The sequence below is a fragment of the Bison bison genome, unplaced genomic scaffold (genome assembly GCF_000754665.1).
Source record: "Bison bison bison isolate TAMUID 2011002044 unplaced genomic scaffold, Bison_UMD1.0 scf7180017864099, whole genome shotgun sequence".
Classification (NCBI taxonomy): domain Eukaryota; kingdom Metazoa; phylum Chordata; class Mammalia; order Artiodactyla; family Bovidae; genus Bison; species Bison bison.
The window spans coordinates 741,963-765,684 of NW_011494671.1; the positions used below are offsets into that span (position 1 = coordinate 741,963).

The 23,722-nt window shown below is 43.5% G+C and overlaps 1 protein-coding gene across 1 annotated transcript in view; it reads left to right on the forward strand.

The window, feature by feature from the left end:
* Positions 1-23,722, forward strand: part of SIPA1L2 (signal-induced proliferation-associated 1 like 2) — a 182,007-nt gene that overhangs the window by 91,890 nt on the left and 66,395 nt on the right. Inside the window, exons 5-8 of the mRNA XM_010838598.1 lie at positions 2,317-2,491; positions 7,394-7,497; positions 17,884-18,041; positions 21,332-21,908. Coding sequence (XP_010836900.1) covers positions 2,317-2,491; positions 7,394-7,497; positions 17,884-18,041; positions 21,332-21,908 — 1,014 coding nt within the window. The remainder of the gene's footprint in view (positions 1-2,316; positions 2,492-7,393; positions 7,498-17,883; positions 18,042-21,331; positions 21,909-23,722) is intronic.

Below are 23,722 nucleotides of genomic sequence, written 5' to 3' on the forward strand. Positions count from 1 at the left end.
CTGGGGGTGCTGGGTATGCGTGCCTGCTGATCACACCGCGGAATTTCAGGGGGACTCGCTGTAAGGCTGGGGCCAGACAACTGGAGAGGGTAGAAGAGAGGTCAGAACATCACAGCTCTGAGGAGGTGGAGAGTCATCCAGGGGTCACGCTAGAGAACTAACCCAGATTCTGACCGTCACCAATGTCATCACATTGGCAGTGTCAATCCCAAGTGTTTCCTAAAGTACTTTAAGTCCTGCAGTGTCTTCCGGATCACTCAGAACAATGAGTGTTTATAGTGAAATGATGAGGCATTTGTCTTATATTTACTTTTTTTTTTAAGATGATGGTCCCTTTGCAATAAATGTGATGTCTCATTTGTTTCTTTACTTGAGTTGATCAGAAATGTTTATTCCTCAGTCCCTGGGTGCATGGAAATGTTTTTTGTCTTAATGTTACTAAAGACCCAGTAAGTAAATGTTAGTCGCTCAGTCATGTCTGACCCTCTGCCAGGGTCCTCTGTCCATGGGATTGTCTAGACAAGGGTACTGGAGTGGGGAGCCATTCCCTCCTCCAGGGGGTCTTCCCGATCCAGGGATTGAACCTGTGTCTCCTGCATTGCCGGCAGATTCTTCCCCACTGAGCCACCAGGGAATCAGCACAATTCATAATACTAATAGCTTAAACCCAGCATCTCACAGGCCCACACTCGGTGCCTGGAACCTTGTCCTCACAGTGTGATTTGGGTGATTCAGGCTCAGACAGGAACATCAGGCCTGTGTGCTGTCTCCGCCTCCCTTCCCCGAGCCCTAGGAGCCATCGCTATAGGTGGCGCATCGGGTCAGATGGTGAACAGGGAATCATCTCTTTGGTCCCTCCCCTCCCCTGTAGCTCTTAGGGTACAGCATGTGTACTGGTGCTCTGCTGCCTGCTCAGCTCTGAGCTTCCCCAGCATCTCCACTGAGATGCATAGCAGGCGGATCCCTCCCTTTCTTGGATTGTAAGTGTCATAGGTCACTCGGATGAGACTGTTGTCGTCACTTTGCTACTCAAGAGAAATTAGTACCATTTTGCCTTATTTTACTGATACAGTCATCTCTGAGTTTTGATTAAAGGCTCTGTTTTACAGTTTGGTAATAAAAGTGAACAGTGTTGTGGACAGCTGTCTTTAGGGAATTGGGGAGGGCTGATAATCCGTCAGTCTTTGAGGCTCAGATTGCTGCTATAGCAGGAAAAAGTGCCCTGCTTTTGTGATTGATGGGTAGTTCCTCTTTGAGGAAAATAAAAAAGCTGTCTCCCCTGCCTTAGGAGGAAGTAGTGTGATACCTTCCATCATGGCATGGACGGACAGAGAGACAGAATTATAGCCGGAACCCTTCAGTTGCTATTAAAGTTCTTTATGGTCTATTGTATATTTAGCAGATGTTTTCAAGATAGTCAGAAATGTAGAAATGACTGTAATGGCTCAGCCAGAGTTACTTTTATGGAAATAAGACATTGTTCTATCAATGTACATGGATCACAATTTGCAGTGGGAGTCTTTCCTCCCCAGACCGTAATTTGATTTGTTTTTTCCATTACAGTCTTTCATATTTCCATGAATGTTCAAATAATGACAACAAAAAAGCATTAAGAACCAGAGAGGGAAAACTTCTGAAAATATACAGCTCTTTTTTTCTTTCTAACTTCGAAGATAATGCTATTTACTATATAGAGGGTATAAGATGTTTGCACAGCTCTATTTTTAAATAAATGCTTGAACCTAGCTGTCTGTTTTGGAAACCTGCAAACTCCCATGTAGGCAAGGCCATTCACTGTATTTTTTAGGTTGTCTGACATTTCTCCAGCTGTTATTTTCAGGTCTCTGGGTTTGTTATGATTTTGTAGGGTTTTGCAGAATGACAGTTGATTACTTTTTTTAGCTTCTGGAAGTTGTCCTGGCATGCTTTCCTGTGAACAGAATTCTCAGCTCCTGTAATTTTAATTTTACTGAAGTTAGCTTGTGTGATGCTTTTTAATTTTTTTAATTTATTTTATGTTTTACATTGGAGTTCCCTGGTGGCTCAGACGGTAAAGAATCTACCTGCAATGCGGGAGACCCAGGTTCATTCCATGGGTCAGGAAGATCCCCTGGAGAAGGGAATAGTACCCACTTCAGTATTCTTGCCTGAAAAATCCCATGGACAGAGGAGCCTGGCAGGCTGCAGTTCATGGAGTCACAAAGTGTCAGACATGACTGAGCGACTAACAACAGTTGATTTACAATATTGTGTTAGTTTCAGGTGTACTTGTCTGATACTTTTTGCCAAGTAATTTACCTTTCTCCCTCGTTTCAGCTGAGCTTTCAGCACAAGATCGGGATTCTGTACTGCAAGGCTGGCCAGAGTACCGAAGAGGAAATGTATAACAACGAGACGGCAGGTCCAGCTTTTGAAGAATTCCTTGATCTGCTGGGCCAGAGAGTGCGGCTGAAAGGATTTAGTAAATATCGAGCTCAGCTGGACAATAAAAGTAAGCTTCAGACTTGGGTATCTGCACAAATTTAATTCCCCAAAGGTAGGCACACCGCAGACATCTAAGTGAGTGGTCCTGCGCCCTCCTGTTCCTGACCCCAGCAGCGGCTGAGCCAGCTTATTGGGGATGGAGTTGCGATTTCCTCAGATGAGCAGGGGGCTTCCCTGGTAGCTCAGGTGGTAAAGTATCCGTCTGCAATGCAGGAGACCTGGGTTCGATCCCTGGGTCAGGAAAATCCCCTGGAGAAGGGAATGGCTACCCACTGCAGTATTCTTGCCTGGAGAATTCCATGGACAGAGGAGTGGGTGGGCTACAGTTCATGGGGTCCCAAAGTCGGACACGACTGAGCAACTAAGCACACCCATGCACTCAGATGAGCAAGGAAAGCGCATTTCCCAAGGGCATTGTGTCTGACATACTCTCAAAAGGTCAGTTCTTCTTCCTTCGTAACAAGAGCAGAGATCCCCCCAGTATTCTGTGAAGAATCTTTTAGTATGTTCTTTTTTCTTTTCGCCTCACCTCTGTGTTCCACCCTGTCCCACTGCAGCTTGACCAAACCTTGCATTCATTTCTGAAATGTCTAAATATTTCCACATCCATGCAGGCCATGCTTGCAGCCTTATCTTGTTCATAGCCTATTTCATGGTATTACCCGGGGAGCTGAAGCTCTGATTAAAAAGCTGATACATCCTGTTTTCCAAGGACCTTGGTCAGATTCTCTCAAGTGGGGCACCTGTGGGTTCCCTCCTATGTGTGAATTTGTCTTGTCCCTTCATTTCGATAATCCTGTTCCTTATGGTCCTCATAGACTAAATATTCAACCTTTGTATCTGTGTTGTTACTTAGTTGCTCTCAACACACCTGAAAACACCAGGTAGGGTAATTTTGTGTATTTGGGGAAATACTGCTTATTGTCAAGCAGTGATTTGCTTCTTGCCCTTTTACTGAAGAGTGAGTAAAAGATGGATCTGTGAGGGCATCCAGCCCTCTAGGAGGGGTCAGTGGGAACCTGTCCCGGGGAGCATCAGCCAGGGTTGGAACCAAGGCCCTGTGGCCCCAGGTCTGCTCACCTTGCGACCATCAGTGATACTTGCCTACAACAGAGTGGTGCCACTCTCCCTGTGCCTGGCTTGTTATCAGTTCTGGGGTTTCGGTCTTTGTTTACCTGGAAGATAATTGCTTTACCACGTTGTGTTGGTTTCTGCCATGCAACAGTGTGAGTCAGCCATAAGTATACTTATCTTGAGCCTCCCTCCCTCGTGAGCCCCCCTCCCATCCCACCTTTCTAGGTCATCACAGAGTACAGGCTTGAGCTCCCTGTGCTGTACGACAGCTTCCCAGCGGCTATCTGTTTTACACGTGTGCTCTGTTGCCTTAGTCGATCTGACTCATTTTTGACTCCATGGACTGTAGCCCGCCAGGCTCCTCTGCACACGGGATTCTCCAGGCAAGAATGCTGGAGTGGGTTGCCATTTCCTCCTCCAGGGGATCTTCCTGACCCAGGGACTGAACCTGAGTTTCCTGCTTGGCAGGCAGATTCTTTACCACACATCATTGTATATATTTGACAATGCTACTTTATCAGTTCCTCCTCACCTCTCCTCTCACTGCATCCAGTGCATTCTCTATATCCATGTCTCCGTTCCTTCCCTGCAGATAGATTCATCAGTACTGTTCTGCTAGATTCCATTTGTAAGTGCTTATATGCAATATTTGTTTTTCTGTTTTTGAAAGTGACACTTAGAGGATAGATCACAAGATCTGGAGAAAAGTTGGCTCACGTACAGGCCCTGTGTGTCTTCCACTGATGTCAAGGTTGGGGCTTGACTATTAAGTTGAATGTGCATTGCTCATGCCTCAGAAATGTAAAGGTTAGAAAGTAATATATGATACCTATTGTGAGTGTCCACTTCTTTTAAGAAAGATCATTGAGGCCTTTTCTGAATTTTCTTTCTTTTTTCTCTGCCAAACTCCCCTTACCTACAGACTACCATACAACCGCCAGCAGTGCTAGCAAGCTGCCCTTAGGGACGCCTTCCTGCAGAATGAGCTCATTCTTCATGGGCTCATTGCTGCTCTGCATGTCTGCTGTCCTTCTGCTGTGGGAGGGATGAGGGGACATTTTAAAAGCTCCTGATGTATACCTTCTATAAAACTACAGCGTAGATAGTGCAAATACTTTTTTTTTCCTTCTGTACAGAATTGACATCAGCTTTGAGTTTTTATGACCTAGGAGATATCTTTTATACATTACAGATGTCATGCTAATCATGTTAGCTCAAGGAAATAAGAACAAAATTTTGACATGTTGATTCATATTGTTATGAGCAAGATGTTCTATGAGAGACAAAGAAATCATGGCACGTCTTCCCTTTAGAGGAACTTTCTAAGAGTTGTGTTTCATAGAATGGTCGGATGAAAGTTATGCCTTTTATGCAGTGGGCAAGAAAACCTTAAGTTCAGGAGAATTGTGTTTAATTTTTTAGTGTTTACTTATTTATTTTTGTCTGCGATGGGTCTTAGTTGTCGCATGTGGGGTTGGCATGTGAGATCTCCAGTGCTGCCAGTGGGCTTTGTGGCCCAGAGGCAGGTGGGGTCTTAGTTCTCCAACCAGGAATTGAACCCACGTCCCCTGCATTGGAAGGTGGATTCCTAACCACTGGGCCACCAGGGAAGGCCCCCTCTGTTTCAGTTTTAATTCTGCCTGCTGCAGGACCTTGGTAAAATCTGGGCCATATTTTATTCACAAAGAAAATTCAGAGTATTTGGGCTAGAGTATATGAGATGTCCCCTCCAGCTTTAAAATGAGCCGTTTCTCTCTTAAGTACAGAATGACATGGGGTAGGCACAGAAGGGCCATGAGCCGCTAAGTTGCTTTGCTGAGCTGTAGAAAACAGACGCAAGGCTGTGGCCACTTTCTTTAGATAGGTGCAGAGATAAAACCAAAGACTGACATAGATGACCCTGTATCTCTTTTTTAGTAGAAATATTTGCAGCAAACCCCACCAAGCTTGTGAGTTTACCTTTCCCGTTGCCATGCTGATAGTTGAGATGAAAACTTTAAAAATGCTTAATTTCTGAAATTCATCCTTCAGTATGGGCTTGGGATAGACAAGCTATGACCACATTTTTTAAAGTGTTTCTCCCCCTTCCCCTCAGAATTGCACTTTTCTTTTTTCACTGCAATTTCCTGAATCTGAAGCCCGCTAACCAGACTCTTAAGCATCTGTCAGCATTTCTCGTACTGAGTTTTAAACATCCGAGGAAGTGTTATGATGGGAGTCCTTGAACCTGCGGGTTAGTTCATCCTCTGACCTTCACTGTTATTTCTTCATGGAGAGAACAGTCATCGTTCCTTCGTGACTGGCCTGCTCACTTCCAAAGCCACTTTTACTGTCAAGATCCTAAGAGAAGACAGTTGAAATGGAGGATTACTCCCTAAAAAGTCCTATGAAAAAATAACAAATATGCGTTTAATGAATAGTTAGAAGAGAAAATGTCTTTATTTGGGGACTAGATAGTATACAGCTTATTAGATGAACATCCTCTCTGACCATCTGCGAGTTGATCTACCAGTATCCATAGATAAACATTCTACATACTCCCCTTACTCATGAAATTGCCTTCTATGACTGCCTTTTCAGTGCAAAACTGTGTATTTTTTTTCTAAAGTATTTTCAGGACTATTTCTGAATTGGATATAAATGCTGGAAATAAAAAAAATATTACATGATTTAGAAAGAAAATAATAAATGCTCATGAAGATTAAGTGTTTTAATATTTTTAAAGTAAAAAGTTTTAAATTTCAGATTAAAAAAAAAAAGAGTTAGCCCTAGGTAACTATTTAGAGTTTTCCCAATAAACCCAATAGAATAAACTTCATTTTAAATAATATTGAATGGTATTGTTCCTTGTTCTTTAAAAGGTGGAAAAATAGATATAGATTAAGGATTGTGAAAGACAGTAAGAATTGTTTACCTCTTAATTTCTGTTTATCTTTTTATCTTTATCCGTATGCAGGGTGGTTCAAAACCCCGTCCTAAAATCATTACTTAGATGTTTTATAGTCGCCATGTTGACTTGGGGTCTGAAATTCTCAGTGAGGTAATCTGTTGATGATACAGATGGGTCTTGAATTTGCAAAGAATCATTCTGCTTTTGAAAAGATGAATAGCTGTATGATTAACAGGGATTCAGATGTCATAGTTTTTTAACATGTGTCAGTGCATAATATACAGTAAGAGATCTCATTCATTCTCCTTGGTCTTAATCATATGACTGCATCGTCGCATTGCCTGTTGAAAAGAAAAGAAAATTAGTTCCATGATTCAGGAAAGAAATCCTTAGTATCTTTTGTCCTCATTTCCATACGAAGTCAATCCTGTTTCATTTTTCTGAGTTCTGGAGGGTCAAGTGCCCAAGAATAAGAATTAACTGTAAACACACACACACACACACACACGCGTGCGTGCAATATGGGGCAAGGACAGCTTCTGACTAGCTCAGCCCCATTTAATCATTGCACCCAGACCTGCGCCAGACCAAACCTCCTCCTCTTCTCTTCACCTGTATCCCTCGTGGCTGAAGCATCTCTCCCATGTGGGTCATCAGCCCTGGGAAGGCAAGAATGCAGAAGAGAAGAGAGGGGAAACCATGTGTTCAGTAGAAAGCACGTGTGCGAGCAAATGAAGAAAACCCAGGCAGCTGCCACAGGCTGGAAAGTGGTAGAAACAGTGCCTGGTGTGAGCGCAGCAGGGCCGCCACCGAGACACTGCTCCTTTATACTTGGGCCGTCTGTTCCTTTCAGTTGAATTGCCTTTTGTGATAATGACCTTCTAAGTGTTGAATTGCTAATCTGCAGTGGCCTGACTTGTTCTTGTAATTAATCTTTGTTTTCAGCTGATTCTACAGGAACGCACTCCCTGTACACGACATACAAAGACTACGAGCTCATGTTCCACGTGTGCACCATGCTCCCCCACACGCCGAACAACAGGCAGCAGGTACAGCCTCCCCGCCACTTTCACAGCACGTGCCAACCCACGGGCAGCTCTTTGATGGTATTAGTGTATTCAGAGTTTGCAAAGAATTGCTGGGTTTTTTTTTCCTTAAATGGCATTAATAATCTTTGACTCTTATCATTGGGAAGCATTTGGGCTTTAAAGTGATTATTACTGCACAAGTTTCATTGCACTTTTTTCTTACAAAACTTAAATACTCTCCCACACTCACCTGAATTGCTTGCCAAGCAAAACTTTAATGGGAACCAGTGTCAACCTTATTAATTACAGATCGCAAAAAAAGTCGGCAGATGTAACCTGAGCTTTGATTTCTGCATGTGGGTAGATAAGAAGAAAGTATGTTATAACTCACTTGTGGCATTCTTTAATTTTAGGAGTTTGATTATATTTGGGGGCAAACCCAGAGTTAAAGCAAAGTTTGTTTTCATGTTTAAGAAAACTGTGTTTTCCTGATGTCACTTAACTGCAATCCTTTGCTCTAAATTAAAGCACCAAAGACTACATAGTAGCTGTTCAGTAAGTATCTGTCAAATGAATGAAACTTAATTGTTGCAGAGAACTGGCCTTTTTTTGTGTGTGTGTTTTCTGAGTGCTCATGAAATTCCATGAAGGTTGTCAAAGGATGCTTCTTTCCGAAGAGGCTACTTGTCCTGTCCCCAGGCGGCAAGAACCACCTTAGATCTCACAGACAGGAAGAGAAGGAGGTCCCCGGCCCCCAGCTTCGTTTGTCCTGTTCGGGGCTGCAGCTCCTCTGTTTATTCATCTTCTTGGAGTAATTGCTAGATGGGTTTTTTCTTCCTAACACTTGACCTCAGCCCCTTGTCCATCTTGTATATTCTACAGGGTTTTCTAGTAATCCGAGCTCTGCCCACTACCTTCAGAGGATCTATCTTTTGATCACATGTCTATGTTTTTTATGAGATGGAGATACAATCCCTAGATCACGTGTATGAATTTGTATACATATATTGTAAACTAAGGGATTTCCAGCTCTTAAAACATTTATTTGGAATAATGCCATGTGGACTCACTAGATATTCAGTTCAGTTCAGTTCAGTCGCTCAGTCATGTCCGACTCTTTGCGACCCCATGAATTGCAGCACGCCAGGCCTCCCTGTCCATCACCAACTCCCGGAGTTCACTCAAACTCAAGTCCATCAAGTTGGTGATGCCATCCAGCCATTTCATCCTCTGTCGTCCCCTTCTCCTCTTGCCCCCAATCCCTCCCAGCATCAGGGTCTTTTCCAATGAGTCAACTCTTCGCATGAGGTGGCCAAAGTACTGGAGTTTCAGCTTTAGCATCATTCCTTCCAAAGAACACCCAGGGCTGATCTCCTTTAGAATGGACTAGTTGGATCTCCTTGCAGTCCATGGGACTCTTATTAAGAAGCTCAATTTAGACCATGCAGTTGTCCTGCAGATACTTAACAAATCATCCAGTAATTAAATTCGAGGTGAGTTGCTGCTCAGAAATCTCGTAGGGCTTAACTCAAACCCAGAGAACTTGCCAACACATTAGTAGAAATAGAACGTGTGCCTTTGGACCCCACTTACGGAGCGTTTGAACCCCAGGGTCCTGCCAGCTCCCCAATTACCTGAGACACTTAAAAAAAATTATTTATCTACTTGGCTGTGTCAGTTCCTACTTCCAGCACCCTCGACCTTCTGTTGTGCACTGGCTCTCTAGCTGCGGCGTGCAGGCTCAGCAGTTACGGCCTGCGGGCTTAGTTGCCCCGTTGCATGTGGGATCTTAGTTCCCGGATCGAGGATCCAGCCCCCATCCCTGCATTAACCATGGGACCGCCGGGGAAGCCCCTGGTGGACTCCAAACTGAATCCACTCCATTGTTTCTCAGGTGGCAGCCTCTGGAATTCCAAAGCTCATTTCACTTTGCTTTTATCAGAGCTCAATACTAGATTCCTCTACCCCCTTTTTATTGAACTGTAATTAAAATGGTGGTTTTTTGAGTTCTTTATACCTGACTTTCTTTCACTGAAACTATCCCTGAAAGGTCCTACACACAAAAATGTGGATGGAATACATGAATGCTTTCAGTTTCCCAAATGGGAGATTTAAAAAAAATAATCCCTTGCATTGAGACAGTACATCACACACTGTATAGCCTAAAGACTTATTTGGTTCCATTTTCATTTATCTTTTTTAACTTGAGTGAGAATCCATGGCATTGAATACGTTATGCTGATAGATTAGAGTTAGAGAATTGTTAAAAAAAAAAGTTTTGCTTTTTTCAGTTGCTTTTATATATATGGAATATGTATGATCTTATATGTGGTTCATTGGGAAATTTACGTATTCAACATAGGTAATCACGTAAAAAGGATGAGAATGTAGGGTGTGGGATAAAAATCATTGGACTTGCATTCTGAACTTAACCGTGGCCAGTTACTTGCCTTGTGGCCTTGGCAAAGATTCTTAGTCTCTCAAGAAATGTGTTAACTATATAATGAGGATGGAGAAGGAAATGGCAACCCACTCCAGTACTCTTGCCTGGAGAATCCTGTGGACGGAGGAGCCTGATGGGCTGCTGTCCATAGGGTCACACACAGTCAGACACGACTGAAGCGACTTAGCCGCAGCAGCAGTGTATAATGAGGATGTGGTCTAGGTAGCCAGTCGTGGGTGCTTGGAACCTTGTGCCGAGAAGGAAGGAGTCTGTACCCGGGCTCAAACAGACAGGATGCGGTATGTTTGTGATACCTTCCAAAGGTCTGGACCTGAGGAGATTTGACGCACATGAGTATATCTGGACAAAATGATACATAACATCTTCCTCTTGGTGTTAGAATTCTGTGATTCTAGGGCTTTCTTTGAGGCTTCCTCCTTCTAGGTTGGATAAAATCTTCAACAGAAAAATACAGTCGTAAAGAGCAGGAATTCTAGAACCGCATTTCCTAGCTACTATCTTTGTGACCTTGGGTCACAAAAAAAATTTTTCTATGCTTTATTTTCCTATATTGCTGAAGACAGAGACTTTTACCTCTTCTCTTTTCCCGAGTATTGTATGCATACAGAGACATGCCCGGAATGCAGAGAGCAGTCAGTTACCATTTGTGAATGAATTAATGAACGTTTCTTAGTTGACAGAATCAGAGGAGTTAATGTGTATAAAGCACTTAAAGTAGTGCCTGGCACAGAGTGTGCTCAATAAATTTGGGGGGTTATTACAATTTATAACTTATGAGATATAGAGGACAAGTATTGTAGATGACTTAATTTGCATTTCATCATCCTGTTCCCAATCCTAAAGATTTATTAGGAAAGGCTAAGGCCTGAATAGCTAAGAAAATAAGGGACTAATTTATCAACAATTTCAGAAAACTATTGTAACTTTGATACTTAATATTTTGCTAATTGTGAGTTGTCATCAGAATATTCTGGTCATAGATCAGTGATGGCTCTTCGCAGTCTTGGAACATCGACTTTTCAGCTTTCTTGTGGGTTGTGCTGCTTTGCCAAATCCTCACCCACCCACCCTGTGCCCATGGATTGTGTTAATACCAAGGGCGTAAGTGTCTGAAATGACCATCTGGGCTCATGACTGCTCTTTGAGGCCACAGCTTAGCACAGTTAACTGTACATGAATTGTGCCTCTGACATCAGCCTCATTAACACCATGATATCTGTGACTGTTTAACTGGTCCAGACGCGTCCACATCACATAGAATTTCTTGTGTTTGTTCTTATAATAAATCAAGCTGAAAGCTTATTCCAAAATGTAGTAAAAAGTACGTAGAGAGTTCACCACAGTTGCAGAAGAGTTCAATCTTTGGAGTGTCTGACTCTTACAAAGAAAACCTCGCCAGACCTGGGGAGTGATGAGGAAGCCTGTTCCTGAATGTTTTCCCTCTTCAGTGAAGTCCCCCAGGTCTGTTTGGCAGGCAGTCCGCTTTTCCCAGGGCTGTTTCCCCTGGGTGCTTGTTCCTCTCCCACTTGTCCTGTAGACAAACCATAGTTAAGCTATCCTGGGGTGTTACCAGTGGAAAGATCCCCACAGGTTAGCTTCAAACATCACGTTGGCAGAGAAACCTTTTTCTTCAAGCTAAGTATATAAAACAGATAAAGGTAGCATGGTCCTGGCACAGAGTAAACCTCCTTTAAAAAAAAAAAAATGCTTTCATGTTAGAACTGCTCTGTTTGCAAGGGGTATCTGAGATCCATGGAGGTCCCTAAGGAAAAAGACCGAACCCCTGGGTTTCTGAGATTCCATCTGAAGAATCCTGGTCTTTTTCCAGGGATGGGCTTGACATGTACAGCAGTAATAGTGACAGAGCTTCTTAGGCTGGAACCCTTCACCATGTAACTTAGGCAAGTGGCCAGCCCTGCCTCAGAAGGCGCGTGTACGTACTTCTCAGTCCCTCGTTGGTATTGCTGAGGAACTGAAGTGAAAGTCTTAGTCGCTCCATCATGTCCTGCTCTTTTGTGACCCCACGGTCTATAGCCCGCCAGGCTCCTCTGTCCATGGAATTCTCCAGGCAAGAATGCTGGAGTGAGTTGCCATTTCCTCCTCCAGGGATCTTCCCAACCCAGGGATTGAACCTAGGTCTCCTGCATTGCAGGCAGATTTCTTTACTGTCTGAGCCACCAGGGAAGCTGAGGAACCATTCAGCTTCATTAAGTTCTTCATTAAGTTCCACTGCATTAAGTTCTATACAAGCAGGTCCTGACTGCTGTTGGATTCACCTATAAATAGGCATCTAGACTATTTTGGAAGCATAAGGTGCTTATTCAGCTTTTCATGATTAGCTCTATTCCCAGACCAGAAAAGGGGATATATACTTATACAGTAAGAATTATTGCTTTTTGAGTAGGCTGGCACTACTCATTTTCAGAAGAGAAATACTTGTATCTTCATAATCCTTTCTTATCTTCACTTTGTTATTAAATCATTAAACATCCACAGTCACGGTTTGTTTCTCCATTTCCAAAATATTCAGCTTTGCTGAACTGGTTTGTACATTTATTCTTGTCGTTGGTAAAATATTGTATGTAATATTTTTACATTCGCTATATGGTGAATCAGCAAATGCATCTTTGGAGTGGCGATTAAATTTGGTATCTTCTTGCTGATCTGAGATCAGAGTGGTTAATTGTGGTCACTTTTTTATGGAAGTGAAGAGGCAAGGTTTTCCTTCTCTAAGTATAGATCCTCTGTATTTATGTGGTAACTTGTGTGGGTTTTCCCTCTCTTTCTTATTACTCAGACTACTATTTCGTGTTCACTTTTTCCATTTCATTATACAGGAAGCTCTATAGATGTCTCTTAAAAACGACAGTGAAATTCTACCCACTGGTGTATGCATTTCTGAGTATAGAGTATATAGGCGAGGGTAGTGTGTTGTTTGCATGCATGTGTATCGTGTGTGTTCTGTGTGCATTGTGCAAAATTAGGGGAGTCTCTGAAGGAGGGGAAGCTAGCCTTGCAGGTAAAGAGCAGACACTTCTAAAAAAAAAAAAATTTGGTGGCACTGGGTCTGCGTTGCAGCATGAGGAATCTTCAGTTTCATTACAGCATGTGGGATCTCTAGTTGCAGCATGTGGGATCTAGTTTACGACTAGGGGTTGAAACGTCCCCCCACCCGCAACTGCACTGGAAATGCAGTCTTAGCCACTGGACTGCCAGGGAAGTCCAAGGGCAGACACTTTCTAAGCAAAGTTAGCAGACACAAGGTGCCTACTGCAGTGACTAGCAACAGGCGGCTCTCTAGAAGGGGGTTGTGACCAGTCAGACTGTCTGATCAGTCTGGAAGGATCAGGCCAGATCAGTCTTTATCAGCCCTGCTCATCCTGCCAGACTTTCCGATGACACCTGAAGGACTGAGATCCAGAATTTATGATTATTCTTTTGAACGGGAACACATTTCATATTTTGCTCACTTCTGCACTCATCTCTTTGAATTTCAGAACTTGTGATTGTTAAACAATGCAGTTTTCTCTTTGAAATCATGCTCATTTTCACCTGTTTGCTTTTTAAGACAAGAAACTCTATCTGGAGATCTGCCTTCTCCAGTTTCAAATTAAGCTTTCACATCACTGACATTTAGAGGCGTTTTCTGAACCACATCTCACCTACTTTCTTATGTATGTGTAGCCTCTTCTCCCCTTTCTTCCAAAATTAGGTGTAACGTGTTTTGTTTTGTTTTCCTATCTTGCTAGGCTTTTAAAAAAAGAATGTAACAAATGAACCTATTTGCATAGAGGCTAGTAGATCTAACCAGGTTCAACTTTATGCCATTTTTGATGCATACGAGACTGCCTGGAGATTGTTTTCACTTGCTTCTGGTTGTTGCACCAAGTTAAAACTGGACCTGTGAAACTCTGAAATTTGTTTAAGGAATTGAAAATTTAAACCCACATGTTGCTATTTCTGTAGCATCTGTATGCTTTTCCGTCATGGAATTGGGTGAAGAATCACATTTTCACTTCCCTTGTCATAACAAGAGCTTATTCCTGTCTCACAGCTTGAATCCAGTGTTGGGAATTTAGCAGAACCGACTATGTAAATCTAATATAATATTTATTAACTCACTCTTTCAGTTGAAGACACTGAGTTGGCAGTCTTGGTGCCGAGCAAGTGTTAGGAGCTTCTTATGTCTAGAAGGGCCTAGAAGACGTCATCATTCCTTAATTCCTGAAATAGTACCAGGGACCTCTAGTGAATAGCAACCTGCCTTCCTGTGTGGACCACTGTGGTCTATGTAGGCTGCCACGCCCTTTCCCTTTCACTTCTGGAGTCCATTCTACAGAGTTTCATTGACCAGTTACAACAGGATATAACTAACTACAAAAGAGAACCCTTACCTTTATATAAGAAGCCCAAGAATTGCTTAGGTTATTTAATGTCCGACATTGAGTAATGTTTCTGAGAATTTGCCAGATGTATTACTTTAGTCTCTGAAGAGACTCAAGTATCCTGTTAATGGGCCAGGTGTTCATTTTCTTGGGCTGTTCTCTACAAAGAGCTTGAGATGTTATTTTCCTCTTCTTAATGAATCTGCATGTTTCCCACCCCCACTTTTTCTACAGAATGCATTCTGTGATCATGGTTAAATTAACCAGAATTTTAAAAATATTTCTAGCCCGTTTTACAAAGCAAAAGAATACATTTTTAGTGGTAACAAATCCACCTACCATTGCAGGAGATGTAAGAGGTCAGGGTTCCATCCCTGGGTCGGGAAGATCCCCTGGAGGAGGACATGGCAACCTACTCCAGTATTCTTAGGAGAATCCCATGGACAGAGGAGCCTGGCGGGCTACAGTCCATGGGGTCATAAAGAGTCAGGCACGACTCTAAGCGTCTGAGCGCAGCCCATTTTACAAAGCAAAAGAATATGTTTAAAAAGAGATAAAAGCAGACTGGCATGTTATCAAAATAAGTACCCTTAAATTTTCCTTTAACTTGGGCTTTAAATATTGCGCTTCCCGAAGTGAAGTGTGGGATCAGACCCAACATCTTCCTTCAGGAGGGAGAGAAATGGGTAGGAATAGCTACCTACACTTCACTGAGTAATGCGCCAGACCACCCTGCAAGATTGGCCAGGAGGGTGGTCACTGGGGAAGAGGGGCCCAGAGTCCCCTGTGTGCCTTGGCCACCATGAGCCCTGTCTTCTCACCAGTCTGAGAATTCCTGTGTTTCGAGTAAAGTACAGCATAAGCCACTGTATCTGCGCTCAGCAAATACACTGAAGACATTGTGAGATATTTTTGTTTATTTTTTTAAACTTTTCATTTGTTCCTGAATTTTCTTGTCCTATTACAGTACATGTAAATCATATGTTTCAGTTTATTGGGGATATGAAGGAAGACTATCTTAGCCTTGTACCATTTTCAGCTTGTCGTGGTGTTTGTTTTGTTTTATTAATTTAAAAAGTTTTAAAATATTTCTTTATCTGCTTGCTTATTTGGCTACTTCGGGTCTTAGCTGTGGCTCGAGGATTCGTTGTCGCAGCATGAGGCTTCATCATGGCATCTTTCGGGATCTCTGGTCGGGGTGCTTGAACTCTCTTTAGCTGTGGCACGAGGGCTTAGTTGCTCTGCGGCATCATGTGGGGTCTTAGTTCCCCAACCAGGGGTGAAACCCATGTCCCCCGCACTGCAAGGCGGATTCTTAACCAATGGACCACCACAGAAGTCCTCGTTTTATTTATTGTATTTTATTTCTTTGGTTGCACCACTTAGCATGTGGGATCTTAATTCCGCAACCAGGGATGGAACCCGAGCCCCCTGCAGTGGAAACGCAGAGTCCTAACCACTGGACTGCCAGGGCGTCCCATGGTGCTTGTTTTAGATATATGTCCCTGCCTTCTTTTCTTTTCTTTCCGTGAAATGTTTACTGTAGCTAACATCTGTGTCCACGAATGAATGGGTAAATAACACAGTGAATATATGACTAGTTTGCTACTGATTTTTTTACATGTTTCTGAAGTGGCACCTCATACTTAAATATCCAACAAACATTTTTGAAACAACAGATGGCTCATTAATGGATATTAATATATCTTTCAAAACTTCACTTGGGCAGTAAAACAATTTTCGTGTGTTTATAACTTTAACCATGGGGATTTAAATAGGAATTTTCCAGCATATGAATCAGCAATTTAACTGGCAAGCAGTGAATTCTGGAAGAATGGACATTTCGTTCCCACTTTTCCAGGCCTTTTATCATGCTAAATCACAAGTCAGGGGCCTGATAATGAAATCCTTTTTGTATATGGGTTTAAAAGGTTTTAAAAGTCGAACTTAATGCTCTTTACACTGAAGTATGTTCTGTAGGTGCCACATAAATTTGAACACAAGCTTGTTGCCTTTGTTATTGCTCGTAAAGAGAGATTTACTACCTGAGATTACCCTGTTCCTGCAGTGACATCACCGACTCCTGTAAAGATTACTGTCTCTATGAAAGCCGAGGATCACAGACTCTGAGCACAGATCCAGTGGCTTTAGGTGCATCAGCTTATGGGGTGTATGGGTTTATCAGCATGGATTCAGAGGTGTTCAGTGTTTTATTGTGCGGTGTTGTGTGGCTGTGATTGTGTATTCGTATCTTTGGTTATTCATATTGGGTAGGGGGTGTCTGCTGTGTCCTGGGCAGGCCGTTAGAACCCAGGAGACCAGAACTCAGTCAGACACGTCTCCTGCCCTCCTGATGATTATGACCTGACACAGGAGAAGTAAGCCAAGACTTAAAGAGGACAAGACAGCCAGTGTTGTTGCCTTGAGCTTGGAGTGTGGCTGCAGGGCATGCGCAGTGTTGCCAAGAACATTTTTCCTGGTGTTGTGGTAGCTCAGACCTGAGTGGTCTAGGAGAGACTTGGGGTGAAGGGAGCGTTCTTGGCAGAAGGAACATCTCAAGTGAAAACGTTCAGTGTTACCACTATGGGGTTCTGTCTCTTCTGCATTTGTCATTTATTGGGCTTTCCAGCTCTTAATCTGGTGGATTCTGTGTTTCCAACATACATTTTAAAAAGGCCAGATTTCAGTTAATTAGTTTGAAAATATTAGCCACCAAAATAACAGCCTCCTGTACTGTTCTTAAATTTGTATATATGCACTTATGGCTGAGCAGGGTCTGCGCTGCTGCACGGGCTTTTCTCTAGCTGTGCTGAGCGGGCTCTGCTCTCTGGTTGCAGTACACGGGCTTCTCATCGTGAGGGCTTCTCTTGTGCAGCATGGGCTCTTGGGCCACGCGCTTCTGCAGTTGCAGCACGTGGGCTCAGTAGCTGTGGCTCCCGAGCTCTAGAGCACAGGCTCAATAACTGTGGCATGTGGGCTTAGTTGTCGCACAGCATGTGGGATCCTCCTGGATCAGAGATTGAACCTGTGTCTCCTGCACTGGCAGGCAGATTCTCTGCCATGGAGCCACCAAGGAAGCCCCCAGCCTTCTGTATTTTTGTCGCAGAAATGCACGTGTCTGTGGACGCACGGACGGAACGAAGCCCCTGATGCACTAAGTGAGGACTTGGAACTGCTGTGCCTTCGCTTGGATGCCATGCCATCTCCTGCCTTTCCGTTGGAGAGCTTAACCTACAAATCTCCTTAGAGCGATCTTAGCTCTAGTGGGCTATTATTTCAGGGTTAAAAAAAAATGATACAGATGAAAAGGAGGGAGAATGACATTTTAAAGTTACATTTTAAAGTAAAAGATGAACTTAAGTATTGAGGCTTTCCTCTTCGTCGGTCTTTTAGCATGGCCACATCGAGGAACCTGACCTTCCTAAGAACAGCTCTGCTTCTCTAAAACAAACTCCTTGAAATTGAAAGCTGAGTGCACTGTATATATTTACATATCTTGTTTTTACAGAAAACCTTGTCTGTAACTGTGTGTGTGTGTGTTCACTTCCCTGACTGCAGCTCCTGAGGAAAAGGCATATAGGAAATGACATCGTGACCATTGTCTTCCAAGAGCCTGGAGCACTTCCTTTTACTCCAAAAAGCATCCGGTCCCACTTTCAACACGTCTTCGTCATCGTCAAAGTGCATAATCCATGTACGGAAAACGTGTGCTACAGGTGAGTCGGCCGCCCCTGGTGCTCCGTGCTCCCAGAGTTGTTCCAACAGGTCCTCCTTTCCCAAAATATCTTTGTTTTCCAATTATTCTTTCTCAGCCCCTAATTATACTTAGATTTGTTTTTTCTCCCTAATTACATTTCCCATGGTCATCATTCAGGTACTTTCTGTAAGGAGTAATTGCCTTCTTCCCATTTTAAAACAGTGCAATTCCTAGCAGTTCATGAGTGTAGGTGACGCCTTTCCTCAGCATTCAGGACATCATCCAGCCCTGCCAGCGCCAGCGCTTGGTTGCTGGCAGCCCCAGAGGTGGATGATGCGGCCACATCAGTGCTTCCCTGAAAGAAACATATGGTGATGGCCCAGTATCTCTTCTTGTCCAAGGTCTTGGAGACACTCACACTTGTGGGGCTCTCAAGACGGGCGTCTGATGCTTTGGTGCTCTCAAAAGGCCAGCCAGGTACCCAAGAATCCCAGGACAGGCTGGCAGGGCCTGCCTTTCCTCCACCCCTGCTCTTCTTCAGGCAGCAGCTGTCATGAGGCAACTGTCTAGTGGGGTGTTGTTGAAAGAGCGGTTCCCTGACCTGAGTGAGGTCCAGGTCTCCTGCCGTGTCTACAGCTTGGCTTATTTTTGTGTGTTAGTTGCTCAGTCGTGTGACCCCATGGACTGTATAGCCCACCAGGCTCCTCTGTCCACGGGAATCTCCAGGCAAGAATACTGGAGTGGGTTGCCATTTTCTTCTCCAGGGGATCTTCCCAACCCAGGGATCGAACCCAGGTCTCCTGCATTGCAGGCAGGTTCTTTGCCATCTGAGCCACCAAGGAAGTCCTTACTTTGGGGGCCCTTCAATTCCTTCTCTGAAAACTAAGGATAACAGTATTGACTTCAGTGTGTAGTTAAGAAGAATGAATGTTCAGAACGACTTTTATTTAAAAAAGTGATATTTGAAAAAAAAGACATCTAGCCTGTATAAAGGATATGTGCTTAGTTGCTCAGACATGTCCCATTCTTTGTGACCCCGTGGACTGTAGCCCGCCAGGCTCCTCTGTCCTTGGGGATTCTCTAGGCAAGAATACTGGAGTGGGAAGCCAGGCTCTCCTCTAGGGGATCTTCCCAACCCAGGGATTGAACCTATGTCTCCTGCACTGCAGATGGATTCTTTACCGTCTGAGCCACCAGGGACGATATGCCTAAATCCAATAACGTTAGTGCAAACATGCTCATTTGGCTTACTCTTCTGGGATCTCCCCCGTGAATGGTAATTATGAAGAATCATCTTAAACGAACTTCCCTAATGGATTGGAAACATGAGCCTAGGGCGTTCTTGTATTTGGTGTTATTTTATCTGCTGCTATTTTTAGGTCAAATTGGGTATTTTTAATTACTTTCTATTTTTAGTTTATTCTTCTATCATGAGGTGGTTGATTAGCACAGAAAAAATCTTAAAAGATAAGTAATACCTTTTCATTTTTATTTCTTTAGAGCTTTCTGGGTTTAATGAGATTACTGGGGGGGATGCCTTTGATATAGATCTTGCTTATAAACAAAGCGGCTTGCATTATGTTTTCTGTGGTAAAAGACAGTGTATACAAATGGTTCAAAGACAGGGTCATTGCCTTTTGAGAAACCACATGTTATTGCTAAGTTATCATTTACTAATGAGGTTCAAGTGTAAAGCAGCAGAGTGCTTCAAGGTTTTAAAAGTGCCTCATAAACATTCATGGGCTTCCCATGTGGCTCAGTGGTAAAGAACCTGCCTGCCAATGCAGGAGACGTGGGTTCGATCCCTGGGTCGGGAAGATCCCCTGGAGGAGGAAATGGCAACCCACTCCAGTATTCTTGCTTGGAAAATCCCATGGACAGAGGAGCCTGGTGGGCTACAGTCCTTGGGGTCACACAGAGTCGAACATGACTGAGCATACACACACGTGACAGAGTTTGCTTATCTGTCCCAAAGACAGGCAGTCCTTCCCTGTCCTTTCACACTAGCTGAGGCCCCGCCCAGACTGTCTTCTGGCTTATAGCTCATTTTCCCAGAAACAATTAACTCTGTTAAAGGGTGTGCAGGTTACAGCAAAGGTGGGAGATCCCTGGGGACTATGATCTATTTAGAGTCCCACCAGCTACATCCCAGAAGATTTCACACCTGTTTTCATTTCTTAACTCACTTCTTCCAGGATTTTCTACAGTGAAGAAAGTGAAGCATAGATGACTTCCTTTATTTATCTCGACACAGAAAATATCAGTCTGGGCAGATGTGGGATTGGTTCTCATTCTCGGTCTGCAGAAGCTGCTCAGTAGTTGGGGAGTAGATATTGGAGGGTTCATTCATTCACTCATTCCAGCCTTTCATCTGCTAATTTATTAATTCACTCTTATTCCAAAACAGATTTGAGACAGTGAAAGCTTCTGTCTAATACAAGGGAGCATTATTGGTTTTGCCATATTAAAATGATAGCTGTCACTCTGTGTTTGAAATATCGTAAAACTTCCGTTTCCATAAAATCTTCATTTAGGCTTCCAAAATGTGATCAAGTGAGCATTTCCTTGAAAAAAAAGGGACATTCAAAAACGTTGGCTCTGTAGGGATGGTCCCTGTGCCCAGTAGCTCGCCAGCAGGGCAGATCTCACTGTCAGCTGTTGGAGGGTCACTGCCTCTCAGTGGTGACTAGCCACGGAATCAAAAGAGCACCAACCTGGCTGCACATCCATCGCCCCTGCCTTAGCTCGCACAGTCACGGTGCAAACCAAAGAACTGGTAGTTGATACGGCAGACATTGATTTCTCACAGTTCTGGAGGCTGGAAGTCCAAGATCATGGTGTTGACAGGTTTGGTGCCCCCTGAGGCCTCTCTCTCGCCTTGAGGATGGGCATCTTCCTGCTGTGTGTTCACGTGGTCTCTGTTCTGTGTGTCTGCATCTCTGGTTACCTTTCTGTGTGTTCATGTTTCACTTTATAAGGACACTTGTTAGACTGGATTAGGGCCCACTTTCATTATTTCATTGACTTAACTATCTCTTCAAAGAAAAGACCCAGTCTCCAAACACAGCCACTTTCCCAGTTACTGGGGTTTTGGACCTCAGCATACAAATTTTGAAGGGAGGCTACTCAGCCTGTAACTTCCCTTCCCTGCACCAACTAAATTTGAAAGTTTTGCTTAAAAACAAACACTTGATATCCAGAGGCGTGGAAAAGAAGAGGCAGTGAAGTAGACAGCTTCAGTTGGAAGTGTGCTCTGCAGTTACTATTATGGCATCGCAGTTCAACTTGTTTCTCCTTTTCCTCCCTCAGCGTTGGAGTTTCTAGGTCGAAAGATGTGCCACCATTTGGTCCACCAATTCCCAAAGGTGTCACTTTCCCCAAGTCAGCAGTATTTCGGGACTTCCTTTTAGCCAAAGTCATCAACGCAGAAAACGCAGCCCACAAATCGGAGAAGTTTCGAGCGATGGCCACTCGGACGAGGCAGGAGTACTTGAAGGACCTGGCGGAGAACTTTGTCACGACTGCCACCGTGGATACCTCCGCGAAATTCAGCTTCATCACTCTGGGCGCCAAGAAGAAGGAGAAGGTGAAGCCCAGGAAGGATGCCCACCTGTTCAGTGTGGGGGCCATCATGTGGCACGTCGTGGCGAGAGACTTTGGCCAGTCCGCGGACATCGAGTGTCTCCTTGGGGTTTCCAATGAGTTCATAATGCTGATCGAGAAGGATTCCAAGAACGTGGTCTTTAACTGTTCCTGCAGGGATGTCATTGGGTGGACATCTGGGTTAATGAGTATCAAGGTGTTTTATGAACGAGGAGAATGCATCCTTCTGTCCTCAGTGGACAGCTGTGCTGAAGACGTCAGGGAGATTGTCCAGCGCCTGGGCGTAAGTACAGGTTTTGTTTTTCCCCCCGCCCTTAGGCCTTCAACTTCATATTCATAGCTTCCGCTGTGGAAGTTCCACCCCAGATGTGTTACCTGGGGAATGAAATACTTTTCCTCATGGGTAGAACTGATTTTAGTCCTTGTGAGCGGTTACTGAAGCCATGAATGGTGGAGAAGCATCCATTAACAATTGATTAGAAATGAAAAGTGAAGCCAGCTTTCCAAAGGGAACATTGGGACTTATTTTTATAGTGGTTGAAGGAGGGACAGAAGAATTGACTAGACGTTGTGTGTGTTTGTAGAGACTTGCATGACAGCACCTTACCAGGAGGAGGTTAATAGGCACAGAATCACCGTTGACCATATTGATGGTCAGTGTAATCGTATTTGCCCCTTCAACTCTGTGCGTTTTTATGCAGTATTTCTGTTTAGTCTCCCAGGTTAAATATGTTATTAATCTTGCAGCCAGTTTCTTGCAGAGGTTTTATAGAATTACCTAGTAAGTTAGAAAGATTTAAAAGAAAAAGTCATGAAAGAGATTGTTATTTGTGGTACAAAGCAAAACCCTTCAGTGATGCCCATGGTATTTAGCAGTTGTATTTATAAGTCTTAGTATAACAAGGGAAGATACACATTTTAGTTTGAGTATATACAATAAAATTGTAAGAATAAATCAAATGAACAAAATATGATTTGACAAAATAATTGTTCATGTGTAAATCTTCCCCCAAGGGGATGTGTATTTGATTCATTAGAAAAGATTTAGTCAGTTATGGATCATGAGAAAAAGGAGAAATTATACCCATTTCCTTCCCCCTTTCCTGCCACCACATATAAATCTTTTGTTATTCCAGACCACATAGAAGAGACAATGCAATCAAGGCAGTGTCTGCTGGCTTTGGAGAAATAATGTTGTTATTTGCAGGCACTCTTTACAGGAAGGGCCTCAGAGTGTTCAGCAGTATTGAGGGATATGTGCACAAACCACGATGTGATTTGGGGATGATTAAGTGTGTGATCAGATTATGTATCTGGAGAATTGAGTTATCTGGTGAGTCTCAGGACACGTGCTTTCAGTAATCCTGGAAGTACTTCTTTTTCAGAGACCCACTGAGTCATTATAATCTGTGCTCTGGAAAATACAACACAAACACATGTCCCTTCACCAACCAGCAAAAATGCATGTCCCAAAGGGTGTGATACATTCACTATTCCAAGGACCCCATTCTACCATCTTTCTAGAAAAGTGACTGTGTGACTAAGCTGCCTGATAGCTGGAATATATTTGAGGAAATATTGAGTTAACCAAAAAGTTCCTTCGGGTTTTTCCATTAGATAGAGCAGAAAAACCTGAATGAACTTTTTGGCCAGTCCAATATGCTGTATCTAGGATGACTTATAACGGGAGATGGTAGAAATAAACCAACCCAAAGACCACTGGGGGCTGAAGGCTGGTGCCAGGCAGGAGAAGTAGAAGTGGAAAGGAAGAGGATGAGGCTGTCATAGTAGAGAGGTTGGGGAGGGGCACTGTTGGACAGATGCTGAACTCTGCATTTTCTAGTGGTGAAACAGAAGTGCCGATTATGCAGGTAAAGACACAGGTGGGCATGAGAACTCCTGCCTACAGGGACAAGCGGGGCGGTCACTTTCTGAAGAGCCCAGGCTGGGTTGATGCTCTGCTGTTGCCATCTTGAAACTCAGAAAGTTTTGTCTAAGGGGCCATACATTTTTATTTTATACCAGATTTCACAAATTATGTAGCCAGTCCCAGGTGCAGAGGTAGGAGGCCACCATGTGATTATTGATCATGTAATT